Genomic DNA, 15,332 nt, shown 5'->3' with positions numbered 1-15,332 from the left:
AAGGAAACTGGTCTTTAATTCTGGTTCACTGACACCAGACCTATGTGGTGGGTTCTTTTTGTAGTTGTCCGCCTCGTCTCCTTTTTCCTTCAGTAGGCAGGAAGGTCGAGAGCAAGGCTGTAGACTTGTGTGATTGCTGTCTGGCTGCTCGGCTGGCAGGATGCCTGTCACGGCTCTAATGACATTGTTTAGCAGTGGGGTTCAGGGAGTAGGGGTCAGCGGCCGGACTCTACCTGATGAGAACTGGGGCCGGGGGACCATGCCAACAACAGTCTGTGGGAAAGGGAAGGACTGAGCAAAAACAGCCAGCACCAACACGCTGGTACACATTTATGGCAACAAGTGGAAAATAGCTCTGCGCTGTTGCCAAGTGGGCTTCAATAACTTAACCATGATGAGGGCTGAATGGTAGATTGGGACATATTTGTTCTGTGGCCAGTCTGAGATTTTAAATATTCTATTTGAGAGTCCGGCAGAGCCTGGTATTGTATGAAACCTGAAACTCAGAACCTGCTGCAGCTACACAACTTCATTTTCTTCTCACGCACAATCACAACTCAATCAAGCAAATCTTGGAGAGATATTTCATCTTGCACCTTGTAGTGGTTTGAAGTGTGTGGTTTTGTTTTTGTTTTTTTTCTCTTTGCAGCAATCTGCCGGAGTTCTTGTGGAGACGGTTTCTGCTCCAGACCCAACATGTGCACTTGCCCCAACGGCCAGATCGCCCCATCCTGTGGCTCCAAGTCAGGTCGTTTAACAGCATCATCCTGTCACTGTTAACTCACTTTTATTGGCTTGACTGATTTGATTATGTAGGTGGATATAAATTGGTGGGTGAACTGGCATACAGTCAAAAGACAAATGTATGATTTTGTAGATAAGTCAGTATCTAAACTGTGGAAAGCACAGCTTAAACCACACCCCTGTCTTATCTTAACAAAACATTTCACCGAACAGTTCCCGTAAATCAAGCGATGACAGATAAGAGATGATTTAAAAAAAGTTTTCATGTTTAGAATGAAACCTAAGAAAATGGTAATTAGCTTCATTCTGTTCTCAGTGAGTAATGAGCATTAATGAGCACGGCACAAAACCATGAGCTGGAAAACCGAAGGAATCCCCCTAAACGTCCCTTGCAAATGCCCAGAGATTCAGCAAGTGATATATGTTGCAATCACGATCAGTCTTGTAGGTTGATGTGTGGGTGTTTTGGAAGAAGTCCACAGTCAACATCTCCTCCGTGTTGCAGCTCTCATTGCCTCGACCCGATGCGCTCATCTGTTTGCACACCATGAATTTATAGCATATTATATCTGACTTTCATGGAACATATGGTCCAGAATGCATTATGTTTATGTTGGAAATCTAACCTGCAGTATTTGTTTGTAGTCTGAATTTTGCTCTGTGTGTGTGTGTGTGTGTGTGTGTGTGTGTGTGTGTGTGTGTGTGTGTGTGTATTTTTCTGCCTACAGTCCAGCACTGTAATATCCGTTGTATGAACGGGGGAACATGTGCTGAGGACAGCTGCCTCTGTCAGAAAGGATACGTGGGAAACCACTGTGGTCAACGTAAGTATCACACCACACACAACATTTAGATTTATTTGTTAGCATCGAAGGAACATGCCGGCTCTTAGGATATGTGCTTGTTTATGGTCCTTCAGAGAGCCGGCCAGAAGACACCCTTCTGTCCTCTCTGAGTGCAATAAGGAGCTGAGAGGAGGTTGACTGCTAGTTAGCTTAATGCAGTGAATGGTGGTGATTTCATTATGCCCTTCGCTAATGAATATAATATTAATCTAATAATATAACAACAATTAAATCTACTTGAGATTACAACATTTTATAGTTTTAGAATCAGCTGGAAGTACCTTCCTAACTGTGTGGAGGGACTTGATGCAGAACCTCAGAGTCTCATTGTCACTTTGACCAACAAACCTTCACTGACGACTGCAGCAGTGACTGCTGCTGCTCGTTGTGGGGATGAGGAGGAGCACTGCTGGACAGACAAAGATCCCCAAACGTATCTAGCTCATAACTTTTGACAGAGGTATGCAACAACTTCCCATCCGCTATCATTCATTGTGCCCTAGCTAATTAGCAGTCAGCAGGTTTCTGCGGGTCTCAGCTTCCTAATAAACGCAGCCAGGAATGACAGCGTTTGCTATTGAAGGTTTAAACAAGTAAAGGTTATTTCTAGAGCACATTTCAACACAAGGTGAACGGACCAAAGTACTGTTGAAAAGAATATTAAACACAACCTAAACGTAGATCTTCTTTTTTTAAACAAAGTTAAAATGGTTTGCTCGCGTACATGAACCCGACCTGACAGCACATCTGAAACCTGCCGATACCATTGTCCAACTCTTAGCTTCAGCTGCTGTTGTCTAAAATGTTCAGTCACCATTCTTGGCCTTGACAAGCTTTCATTTCAAATAAATAATGATATCAGATTGCGTTCATGTTCCATCCTTGTCTAGACACTGAATTAATCACTGGATACAGTTTTTAGGGGTTGAATTAAAGTAACATTCAGCATAAAAAATGTGAGTGCGGTTTTTGAACGAGATTGTGTAACGCGTAAGTTTGCTAACAAGAAATCAGACAGGGCAAGAAACACAAATACTCAAATGATGGTACAGGTTTTACGTAAAAACCCTCCAGTTAGGCCCCAATCACAGTCGGAGGAGATGACAGAGGACAAAAAGTTCCTTATTACCCGCTGAAAGTGTCTGTTGGAACTTATATTGACATTATGCACGATGTAATCAGAGATCCTTACTGGCTTCTCAAGAGTGAACACTTTTGGTTTTAAGTTTAAATAAAGCGGTTTAACGAAGGATTTGATCTAATCCATCTTAATCGATGTGATGCTGCTGTGTTTCCAGACCTCAGTGTTTATATAAATTACAGGGAATGATGTCAAAAACGACAACAATAAGCCCAAAAACACCTCTGAATTCATTGCAGTGCCTTCATCATTGTCGTTGTTTGCTCTTTTTTTTCTCCAGCGGTTTGTGAAAATGGCTGTCTGAATGGAGGAAGGTGTGTGGCTCCTAACAGATGTGTGTGTACCTACGGCTTTACCGGGGCTCAGTGTGAGAGAGGTAAGAGGCATTTCACTCCATTCATTCTGCATCACTCTGTCTGCTGCTGCTGCTGCTGCTGCTGCTGCTGCTTCGCTGCAATGTGACTCGATGGTTTTTTTGTTGTTGTTGTTGTTTTTTTGACTGAAGATGATTTTTGCTCAGTCATGCCACCGGCTCCAAGAATGTGGTTTGTTGTGGAACCTGTGTATGAAAACTTGAGCTCAGAAACGACCTTTATTTTCCACATCTGCTCTGAAATGAGGCTCTGGGGAATGTAAGGTCTTCGTAACTGTGTGCTGTTTGTTAACTGAAGACCTCCCAACCTCCTGTGGTTGCTCTCTGGCACATGTGAGCGAAGACTCCAAAGTATACAAGCGCACGCAAACCGGGGGAAGACTGCGCTGTGTTTCTGAGTCAAATCTGTGCGTGTGTGTGTGTGTGTGTGTGTGTGCTGTAGGTCTTCGGCAGTGATGACCTACAGGGGTCAAAGGCGACTTTGTAAAGTTAATATTTAGATTGTCAACAGAGCCGTTAATTAGTATAAACGAGAGCAGACGGTCAGACGGGTCTGGTTGAGGTCCATCCTCTGGTTTCCCTCAGCTTTCTCCTAATGAGGCTGTATCTGGTGGTGGGCCGGGTCCCCGCCAGGCCTTATCTGCTGAAGCACTCCTCTAAATGCTGGGTTCGACTGGAAGTTCAGTCGAATGTAAAGGAATCAGACAATGAAGACTTCTGAGCACTCGGTACAAGTAGATGTTCGTATTTACTTGAGAATAAAGAATCGTGTTGTATGTCACGACATCTGATGAAAGAATGTTACACTGGCAAAGGATTTGACCACAACTTGTTTTAAAATTTGATTTGCAATTTAATGTGACAAGCATGCAACCTGGCCACACTCACTGTCTGCTGCTTTATGAAGTTGCTCAGCAGTGACGGTCAGTTCCTAGGAGTTAAAAATTGAAAAATTGAGTTCTCGGTGTGTGTGTGTGTGCGTGCGTGTGTGGAATGGAAACAGCTGCTTAGAGAGCACAACACAACACTCAGTGTATTAAAAATGACTCAGCTGAGGTATCCATTTGTGTCACTCTGTGTTTATGTTTCCATGGCATCCAGGAACTGGCCAATATGGGGTATTATTTAAAAAAACAATTGTGTTGATAAATTGATTAACCAACAGAAACACATTTTTCAGGTAATTTTTTAATGCAAAAAAATGCAGAACATTGTATTGATTTAACTTTCCAAAATGAAGGATTTTTTTGTTTTTGTTCCTTTTAATTCAAAATCTTTGGACTGTTAGTTGGAAAAAAAAAACAAATCGATTTAAAACCCTTGAATGATGTGATGTTGATGAAGTTCTCGTGACGATGACGATACTTCACCCAAAAATTACATTCCGCCGTTCTTGAGCTCAAAAAGCTATTTTACCCCGTCCTGCATCACTTCTTTGTGACCCCAGAATGCAGAAAGAGCCAGCCATGTGTGTTTAGCTCGTAGCTAATGGAGTTTTGTGGCTACCAGCACCAATAACCTCTAAAAACTCTCAAGTACGTCATCTGGTATAATCCACATCTGCTCTATCCATCCGTATACTCAGCGGTCCACACCCACTTTGATTTGAGCCTAAAACACAGGGAAGGTGTTGTTGCTTGGTGAGACGACCTGCTTGAGAGTTTTTAATGGACGTTTCTGCTCAGTTTTGCTGTTGTTCGCCGTCAGTCGCCGTTGACTTGTGATGCAGGACAGGGAAAACACCTATTTGTGGCAGCTACTAGTAGCGGCAAGATTTATGCTGCACGGTTTTACTCATGGATGTAATTTACGCTCCAGTTCCAGTGAGTTTATTGGTATTTGTTTTTCATGTTGCGTTTGCTTACACCATGATACCTATAAAAGTAGGACCATGGCCGGTGACATTTTAAGTCACTGTAAGTTACTTTCACTGGAATCTCCTTGCTCGCGTGTGTCACCCGATGTGAGAAAGAGCTTTTACACATGCATATAGTACCTGTGCACACGCTCATGGACAGAATTAAATTAATTTACAGAAGAGATGTCCAATAAGGGCTCGATCCCCTCACGCCAGCCAGCTCACATGCACGAGAGCTCACCAGAGCAAAGTAGTTGCCCTCTGTATTTTTAGATGTGCGACCCCCGTGAACACACCACTAATGCAGCGCTGTGTGACTTTCAGCCGTGCTGCCAAACCAACTGGTGATCTGCTGAGCGGCGCTCCCACCACCAGGCACAGCTTACTGCAGTGAAAATGACCATCAACGTACTCTTTGTTGCTAACAAATGTGATTTAGGCTGGAATGTGGGATTGGTGAGATCCAACTACACTGCTGATGACCGCATGCAGGCCTCTTTGCTCCTGCTGCAGTTTAGCTATGAAGCAATGGAGCCGCGCGTAGGTGTGACGCCTTTGAGATCCCTTCGGTTTGGCGGTGAAAGACTGGCGTGAAATGTTGCAACACGTGAGTTTCACAGTGAATGAGACGAGCCAGAACATGACGGCGAAGTCGGTCAGTTGGATGAAGGGGTTCTGTCTGTTTTTTATCTGTTCTAGGCCAAATCTCGGGAGAGAGACTCTGTGTGTGTGTGCGGTTGTGTGTGTATGTGTGTGTGTGTGTGTGTGTGTGTGTGTGTGTGTGTGTGTGTGTGTGTGTGTGTGTGTGTGTGTGTGCTGTTGTTACTCCAGAGAGGATGGAGAAATTTGATGTTTGGCCAAAGAGAAAGATCCACCCAAAAATATTTGACCTAATAAATATCAGTATGATCCACATTAGCTGACTGACAAATTAGTGGGCCTGGACTTTACTAAACTGTGGGTGGCGTCCTGTAAAGACAGCGGTGTCAGGAGGGTTTGTTTTAATATGAAAGTATGTTACAACTTGTCACTTTGTCTATGTTGGTATGCTGCGATAGAACCAGTATTTTACACTGCAAGTATAATACCTGCTACTTTAAATACTACATTTTTGACAAAGCTGCTCTGTCTATTTAATTTCAGTCACATGGCTGCTAAAACGTCTGTGTGAAGATTAAAACACAAAAAGCAGCATTGCATCATTGACACACACTGATACAAGTGTACATAAACATACAAACAGATGGAACAAAGACACAACCAGAACAGACAGAACCAAACAGGTAGACAGATACACACACGAGGAGGAACAGAACTCAAAATCATGAGACACAAACGAAACAAATAAAATGGTATGAAACGGTGAGCCTGGATATACACACACACGACAGGAGGCAGTTCCAAAGTTCAGAGCCGCAAATGCTGACGGACGTTCACCTCTGGTTGTAAAACATGATGAGGAACAGGTAAAAGACCTCGTTCAGCTGATCGCACGGCTCAAATAGGGGCTTATTATTCTCCTGGATACAGTATTGAAGCCATGTACGGTTGGGGAGTTGAGGGAGGCAAGAACTGGAGCCACGAGGGACCATCAGCTAGGTCTTTCGAATGACCTTGAGGACTGAGCAATAGCAGTAAAGAGGGAGTTACAGTCCTGTATGTTTTTGGCTGCTGGGATGAGTTCCATTTGCAGTGTTTCAATATAACTGAAGAAAAAACGAATGACTTCAGTAACACGAGTTTCAGAGGTGAACTTTTGATTAAAAAGAAGATTCTTGATGTTTGTGGCAGGGGGTCAAACTAGTGAACAACTAACTTACAAGTAACCAGGAGTTTGAACATTTGAGTTTGATGTAGTTAGATGGTAAACAAAGTGCATCCTTACGTGTAGTGTGTGATTATTAGCTGCCTTGTGGCGTGTTGGTATTGTAGCGGCAGATGTCAAGGATGTGGTATCATCATTGGGATCGGACATGACAAAGTGGTGTACGTCCACAACCATACACGTACATCCCATCACACATACATGTTCAGCATGTACACACAATCATGCGGCCTGTAAGGATGCTGAGAGGAAGGGCGGATATGAAAAAAGGTGGACACCGTTTTTTGTGTGTGTGTGTGTGTGTGCATACAAACATCTTGGAGTGAATCCAGGAAAGTTTTTTGACCCACTTTCTGGCTGGCTTCCCTCCTGTTCACACCAAGGCTGTTGTGCATAAACCCACCGGCCCTTGAGGAAGCCCACATTTCTATTGTGTTCCAAGGTAACTGGACCTCCGCAGACGTGAAACTGCTCGCTAATGAGAGTAAAAACAAACCATCGGCTTCCACATTAACATACACTCATTTCCAAAAGTAGAGCAGTAAAACGAGAGCAACATTTTTGTAAGTTTTGTTCTGTCTTGAGATCATCGCTGGCTAGACTGCAGATGAGGGGTTGGGACATTGGCTCTGATTCTGTGTGTGTGTGTGTTTGTGTATGTGTGTATGTGTGTGCACGCGCGCACGCGTGTGTGTTTGTGTGTGAACACGTGCGATTGCTCCCAGATGTCCGGGACATGGGTGGATCCCCCAGCTGTACGCAGTTCATAGAGAGACAGTAAGATGACGGATGAAATGACACCACTTTCACCCTACAGCTGTCAGCCTCTCCCTGTTTACCTCAGCTGACTGTTTAAGTGCTGCACTTGCATTCATTTGATTCCCTCTTTGTGATTTTAGTGCTCCTTCTTCTCTGCTAACAGTTGTTATAAGCAGGTATTATGTCAGATGGATTACATGTGGCAGCCCAACAGTAATAATAGCTTAATCTGATGAAGAGAGAATCTTTCGTTCTTGACACAGTCTGCTGAACTCAACTTAGATCGGCGCCATGCAAAAACTTTCCATAGCTCCTCTAATGGCTTTTCCTACACACAGTCTTTTCTTCTATCACCGTAGGTAAGATACCTATTGTAATAGAGGCTGACGGTAGATACGCAAGTTACCTCTGCTTTGTAGTGTGAAGGCTATCATTAGTGAATGAGGTGCTGAAAGAAGTATTCAGACACTTCAAAGTAACAGTAAAATGTCCCAGCAGGTAAATCTACTGAGGCCAGCTGAAACTAGATTCTTGATGGTTGAAATCTGAGAGTCATGCACCCATACTGATGTTTCAGACGATGTACAGAACAAGCACAAGTGTCTCTGAATAAACTGAAATTGTTGAACATCCACCACGTTCATCTTAAAGTGAATCTGGAATGGCTTTTCGTTGTTTTTTTTGTTTGTTTGTTTGTTTGTTTTTTACCTGAAATACGGTCAGCGGGTCACACCAGCCTCAGATATTTTGACATTTGGTTCTAAAGCATAAAATTCGGTATGTCAGCAAATATTCCTCTTGAAAATTTTGAATTTTGGATCATATTTCTCTTTTTAATCTACGTCACATTTTAACTGCACTTTAAGTCAGTTTTAAATCAGTAACCTACAACACGCGCTAAGATAATTTGGTGGGTTGATCACATGCATCAGCTTTTAGACAGAAAAATGATGAAGCTAGGATTTTAAAAACAATGGTTGCTAACAGGAGGGCTCAATTAAATGATTGTTGCTGACGTCATTTCAAAGATCACATAGAGGAACAATGAAGCTTAAATCTTAGTTGTGGTATTACTGAAGTCATGTTTCCTGGTTTAGTTTGTTCGTAGCCAAATGGCAGCTTCCTCTTTCATGGCTTTTCAAAAATCATGAAAGTGATGTTGAAATGTGACCAAAAAAAAAATTCCCTTCATGTCTCACAAACATTTGCTTGCTTATTTTTTGGCAGTTATCAAAAATCCAGTGTAAAAATCTCAGTGGCTTTTGGTTGAGTGAGCTTATGGGGATGCCAGTTTCAGGCTAGCCAACAAAAAAATGCCATCCCTGTGGTATTCTGTAGCTCCACCATCAGTTTGTGGGTGAACGAGGGAACGAGGCAACAATTTAAAGAGCTTTAAGAGGCCTAAAGCTTCACAAGAGCTAAATTTCCGTTTACTGTTTGATAATTGGCTTTTGTACTGTGTGTCTGAAGTTCAGGTCTGAGAACCAGGCTAGTTTGTCTCCTTTCATGTCTCGCTGCTGGTGGTACAGTAGCTTCTAGAAACCGATGCTGTCGGCCTTTCACAGACATCTGCGTTGGCACACACTGTGTGTTGGCCAACATGAAAACACGTTTCTGTAGTGCTGTTGAGAGAATGCAGATGATTGTGTGAGGGGTACCTTGGAAATTGTGTCACTCCATAGTTTGTCCAGCATACCTCTTAGTTTGTTTATTTTATTGTTTATTTCGCTAAATTACAGTTAGGTGAGTTTGGAACGCCCTCCCCACTCAACGGTTGGAGTTCATCAAATGCAGCAGCAGTTCCTCGTTGCTGAAGATGAAACGTTTTGGTACGACAGTCTGATTGAAGCAGTACCGCAGAACAAAGCTGCATGAATATCTGGTAGGAATATATTGATATGGCAGTTTATCACAATACTGTCCATCCATCCATCCATCCTTCCATCCATTTTCTACTGCTTATCCTGTTAAGGGGTTGCTGGGGGGGGGCTATCCCAGCTGACTTTGGGTGTGAGGTGAGGTTCACCCTGGGCAGGTCACCAGTCCATCACAGGACCAACACATAGAGACAGACAACCATTCACACTCACAGTCACACCTACGGTCAGTTTAGTCTGGGTTGGAGCTTGGCGAGAGCGGTTGCCTGCCTCTGCCCTCTCCACCTCCTCAGGGAGGCACTTGCTGCGATGCCTCAAACTCACTGCCTCCATTCGGACAACGGACTGCTCAAGTTTAGCGTACATACACAATCAAATGTATATGGGCTTTGTTTAATTTTGATGTGTGCCATTATTATGGTCAACCAGTAATAATTGTGACGATTTGTGATAGCCGTATCAGGCAATTTAGTGTGTAATTTCATCTCGCCCTGGGCTCATCCCTTTTGTGAATATAAACTGAGTCTGAGTTTAGAGTATGGATTAACCTCGTCCCCTCTTGATGTCTTTGGACTGTGGGAGGAAGCTGGAGTACCAGAGAGAACCCACACAGGAACAGGGAGAACATGCAGACTCCACACAGAAAGATCCCATGCTGGAGCTGGGACTCGAACACGGAACCTCCTTGCTGTGAGGAGACAGTGCTGACCACTGCACCACCGTGCAGCCCTGCAATACTTATTTTTGTGTTACAATATTGATTTTCCGGCTAATATCGCTCTTTTTTCACATAATTATTTGTCTTTTAGATGGATTGTAAATGACTTCCACACTTATGTTTCCAGTAGGAGTCGCAGTGCAGCTACTACGATGCACTGTATGTCCTGCAGTAGTGAGAAGTCTATTTTTAATCTTTAAGTAACATATGTCGAATATCGCAACAGGTCTGGTTCTTGTGATGCGAAGGTATCATGATACGGGTCCTGTCGTAAGGTCTTGGGCAACACTCACCTGCAATCTGTTGATGGTGGTCACGGTTTAATAGAAGTAACCTCAGGTGTTTTTCCAGTGACTTCCAGTGATTATTACTTACAGCTGTTACTTCTGGTACTGGTATTACTTTCTTAGTATTGGTTGGACTCTTGTAGCTTCATATCATATCATAGCTACGAGCTATGATAGAAGAGGTCTGCTCATGTGACTCTTCACAAAAAAACAAAAACAAATGTGTAACTATGTAAAATGTGAATGATGTGAAGTATTGCTGTACTGCTGGAGCTGCCGCCGCCGCTTCTACTGTAGTAGTTCAGGTCATGATGTCATCATGCATCATCTGACCTGAGCCTCCATTTCATCTTCACATGAGAAGGCAACATTGAAGCTCTAATGGTGGATTCTAAATTAAATTTCTCTTCTTGCTGTTGTTCAGTAAGGTGTCAAGTTGCACACAATGGAAGTACCTAAAACCGTACGCTGGTGAAGTTCTATAGTTTCCACTACTGGTTGGAAGGAGGAAGTAGGCTAAGAATCGAAAGCATACGGTCTCCAGTTGAGCCGAAGCAGGAGGAGGTGAGGAAGAGAAGGAGAGATGACCCAGTTCTGTTTCACACAGTGCTGGTGCCAGAGGCAGAGAGCCCGTGGAGGCTGTGCTGCACGTGACGGGTCTGGGCTGGGCCCTCGTCCACACGGGAAACGCACAATGTCTCGTTTGTTTTAAACAACTGCGCTGTTGGAACTGGTCTCCTTCTTTCCTCTCACTGTCTGTTGTCTGCTGTGAAATGTGGAAATGATTTTTGCTTTTGGATTGTGTCCAGATTCTTTCAGGAGGGATGAGTTTTCCCCTCTCTCACTCTCTCTCTCAGTCCCTATCTCTGTTTCACCATCTCCCAAATCCTTCACCTGATAAGACTGTGTGATTCTGTTGAATCTGTAGGCAGAGTGCAACTAAAGAGTGGTGTTTGGAGAGTGAGGGGATTGCAGGGATGGATGCACCAGAGTATTGGGATCAAGGGGATGAGGTTTAAACAAGCTTGAAGGAGAGGAGGGATGAAAAAAATCTTGAGCTCCTAATTATAATAAGCTATTAAGTTTTATTTCTAGAATTGCTGTAGCCAGTGTGGAAATCACCTACTGTGCTCCATGGACACGCCCTGTCAGTCAGCTGGAGCCAGCCTGAGGGATGATGACCTATTCCCTAGATTGAGATTAATAAGGAAAATCAGTACAGTAGATGTTTGAAAAAAATCTCCCAAAGCTTCAATATTTACGATGGAAGGTCTGATGTTCATGTATTATATGCAGTTGGCTTTTATTGTCTCTATTGAGTGCTCCTACTTACCCTCACATGTGTCTATGACTCCTCAGCCACCCACACAACTTAAAACATTTTCCAGACCCCTTGCTATCTCTGCTTTCCTGTGCTGCACACACACACACACACATGCGCGGGCGCGCGCACACACACACACACACACACACACACACACACACACACACACACACATACACGCACGTACAAATGCACCTGAGAGCCAGACTGATTAAAATGACTGGAACAGTCCCTGCATTCCTTATGGAGTGTCCGCAGCACTTTCACGGCACATCATGTCAGATGTAGATGTGCAGAGTGACATCTCACTCCAGCGTTTCACTTTCTAAGGGTCCAAGCTCCAGCCTTTAGGCTCCTCAACCTCGGCTTTAGCTTCCTCACCTTCATTACCGCTCCCTTCAGCTTCTGTACCACGTATCTGGCCCGATTCTTTCACAAATGTACTGTTTTTCATTTTTAAATTGTCTGAGTCTGGAAATAGAAGTTTGCACTGAAACTCAGTCTCTGCTTTGCCTCTGCAGACTACCGCACCGGGCCGTGCTTCGCCTCTGTGAATAACCAGATGTGTCAAGGCCAGCTCACAGGCATTGTGTGCACAAAGACTCTATGCTGTGCCACAGTGGGGCGGGCATGGGGTCACCCCTGTGAGATGTGCCCAGCCCAGCCTCACCCTTGCCGAAGAGGGTTCATACCAAACCACCGCACTGGAGCATGCCAAGGTAAAGTCTATTCCTCTGTGTTTCTCTTTCTTTTTGGGTTTTGCCTCTTTCTTTTTCTCTCTGTCACTCTCCCTCATTTCGCCTTCTCTTCTCTCTGCCCCTTTTAACTCATTCTCCTTCCTCGTCTTCCTTCACCCGTCTCCATCTGTCATCCCCTTATCTCTACCCACCATTCCCTCTCCAGAGGATTACTTCTAATTGGGTTAAATTGGGGTGGGTGGCAGTGCCTCCCACATGTGTATGGAATGCCCGCAGACACCCGCTGTGGTGGGACTGTCAGAGCCAGTAACACGGGTCAGTGGCGGTGCCACGTGGGAGAGTTCATTTCTGGTAAGACGTCCCACTGTCTGCCTGCTCCAGACCCAACAACATCAGAACCTCTGCAGGGGACACGGACTTGAGCCAGGACCTGGTAGAACACGGAGTACTCAGACGGCATCGGGTCACAGAGTCATGGAGGTTTTTCCGCCTAGAACCTACAGCTCAGTCTGTTTGATGCCTTAATGTTCTAAACTCATGAGGTTTCTTCTTATTAATCTTATAAATCACAAACTTACAGTCAATATTCTGCTGAAGTTGCTGGATGGATACACAAAGTCACTGCACAGCGTTTATATCAAGCATTTTTAATCTATTGTCTATTCAAAAACATTCACACGCATTCATAAGATGCATTCAAGTCCACAGTATTCCTTATTAAGGTGACTTCCTCAACCAAAGTCCTCCATTCAGCACACGCTGCGTTTGTCACCTTGATAACATCAACACCTCAAGACCTGACCAAGCGCTCAGGGCATCATAGCTGCTAACGTTAGCAACAAGAACGACCATGTGTACAAATTCGGTGTTAGTTTAGATGTCTAGAAATGATCAGTTCACATATGAACATGTCTCCTACAGATACCTGTGCAATCGTTTTATAACACAACTATCTTAAGTTCTCCAGTAGTCACAGCAAGAAGTTAATGTCAATTTTAATAGCGATAGAAACACGTTGACTCCTTTGTCAGTGCCATTTTGGACATGAAGCGTCCCTGCGAAGTGTCATGTCTGATGGGCGATAAACTTGATGTCAGCACTGAAGTGATGAGGGGATGAACCATCATTCAGTTCGTCCTGACACAGTCCTCAGTTCTCTTTGGACTGAGCACATTTGCTCTCTGCGATTTAGAATCATATTTCGTTAAAATTTGATCCATGAAACTCCCTACACAAAGGCTCCCTAAGGTTCCAACCTGCTGACGCATTCACACATTCAGACACTGATGGCGAAGGCATCGGGAGCAATTTCAGGCTCGGCGTCATGGTCAAGGAAACTTTGCCTCCAACCAGGAACCTTCCGATCACGTGACGGCTTTACTTCCTAGCAAATTTGTTAACTACTACAACCACCTGTGTATCTCTGGATTTTTCCTTTCTGTTCCCCTACCTAAGTCTATCTCTTCCTTGGTTGAATTGGCTCTCTACAGGAGACATTCCTCTCTCTCTCTCTCTCTCTCTCTCTCTCTCTCTCTCTCTCTCTCTCTCTCTGTCTTTCTCTCTTTTTTTTCAATCTGCTGACCATGGGAAACTAAGAGCCAGACTGGTAAAACAGACCTAATTTCAATCCATGCACATCCAGCCATGTACAAATGTGTGTTAATGGTTGACAGAGTGTTGCCTTCTTGTCCCTCTGCAGAGTTTACTTTAGCATCTCTGTGTCATTTCTTCTTGAGAGGAAAGGAATCTGTGTCCAGTGTGTGTGTGTGTGTGTGTGTGTGTGTGTGTGTGTGTGTGTGTGTGTGTGTGTGTGTGTGTGTGTGTGTGTGTGTGTGTGAGGGTCAGTAAGTATGACATGTATGCTCTGTATGTGCAGATGTGGATGAGTGCCAGGCCATCCCTGGCATCTGTCAGGGAGGAAACTGCATCAACACAGTGGGATCTTTTGAATGTAAATGCCCTGCTGGGCACAAGTTCAACGAAATCTCACAGAAATGTGAAGGTAAGACTCAATCCCGAGCCATCATCGTAAAACTGTGAAATGTCAGCTTGAATGACAGGGTAGACAGAAATACTTGAGTTTAATTAACAATGTGAAAGTAGAGTTAGAAGCCACATCCGTCAGGTTGTGGTTAGCCTCACCTCAGTCATTACTTTGCAAGGGAGGACCACACATATGGTTAATTAAATCAAAGTAGCTCTTTTTCTCTCAGTAATTTGATCCAACTAATCTTATTATAACACTTAATGGTGAGGCTCAAAAGAAAAACTGAATTTATTTGTTCTTCTGCCCAATACTTATGCTGAAACAGCTTCCAGGTATGTCAATGTAGATTACAGCCACATGTACTCAGAAATGTAGTTTTCCTCTCAGCTGGAGACCCTAACTGTGAACTTCTTCTCGGTTACATTGTCTTACTCCTTTAAGAAACCTGCGATATTTTCTAATGATTGTGACTTGTGAATTCTTTAATTGAACCCTTCTCTTGGCACGACTTCCCTTCTCAAATAAAGACCAAACGTTTGACTGAAAATATTGGCTCATTAAGACATGAATGGGAGAATTTCCAGACCAGGTTCTACCCTGACTGGAAACTAGTTAAACACACTTAGCAGGCTTTTGTGGCATTCACGTGAAGAGTAAAATATGTGCCATTTAATGCCTAGAAATAATTGCCGGAAAACTTCTGGAGAGTGTAAAAGATGCTTTAAACAGGTCTGTGTTACAGTATAGTGTGCCTGATGATGTGCATTTAATGGTACTAGCAGAAGAACAGCTACAGAGGATTTAATATCCAGCAACAATGCTTTATTTCCAGCGTGCTTGCCAGAAAACATTCCTGTTTAATCACTTTTGTCGACAGTTGTGACTAGCTCACAGTT

The 15,332-nt window shown here is 43.7% G+C and overlaps 1 protein-coding gene across 1 annotated transcript in view; it reads left to right on the top strand.

Annotated features, from left to right (window-relative positions):
• fbn1 (fibrillin 1) overlaps positions 1–15,332 on the top strand; it is a 72,068-nt gene that overhangs the window by 4,053 nt on the left and 52,683 nt on the right. Inside the window, exons 4-8 of the mRNA XM_086225730.1 lie at positions 650–748; positions 1,473–1,568; positions 3,011–3,106; positions 12,273–12,470; positions 14,326–14,451. Of these exons, the coding sequence (XP_086081856.1) occupies positions 650–748; positions 1,473–1,568; positions 3,011–3,106; positions 12,273–12,470; positions 14,326–14,451 (615 nt within the window). The remainder of the gene's footprint in view (positions 1–649; positions 749–1,472; positions 1,569–3,010; positions 3,107–12,272; positions 12,471–14,325; positions 14,452–15,332) is intronic.

This window comes from Aulostomus chinensis, chromosome 2, assembly GCF_037954235.1.
Source record: "Aulostomus chinensis isolate RoL2024-O1b breed Wild chromosome 2, RoL_Achi_v1.0, whole genome shotgun sequence".
NCBI classification, from domain to species: Eukaryota; Metazoa; Chordata; class Actinopteri; order Syngnathiformes; family Aulostomidae; genus Aulostomus; species Aulostomus chinensis.
The sequence above is the reverse complement of the archived record's forward strand: the minus strand, read 5'-3'. Positions and strand labels throughout refer to the sequence as shown.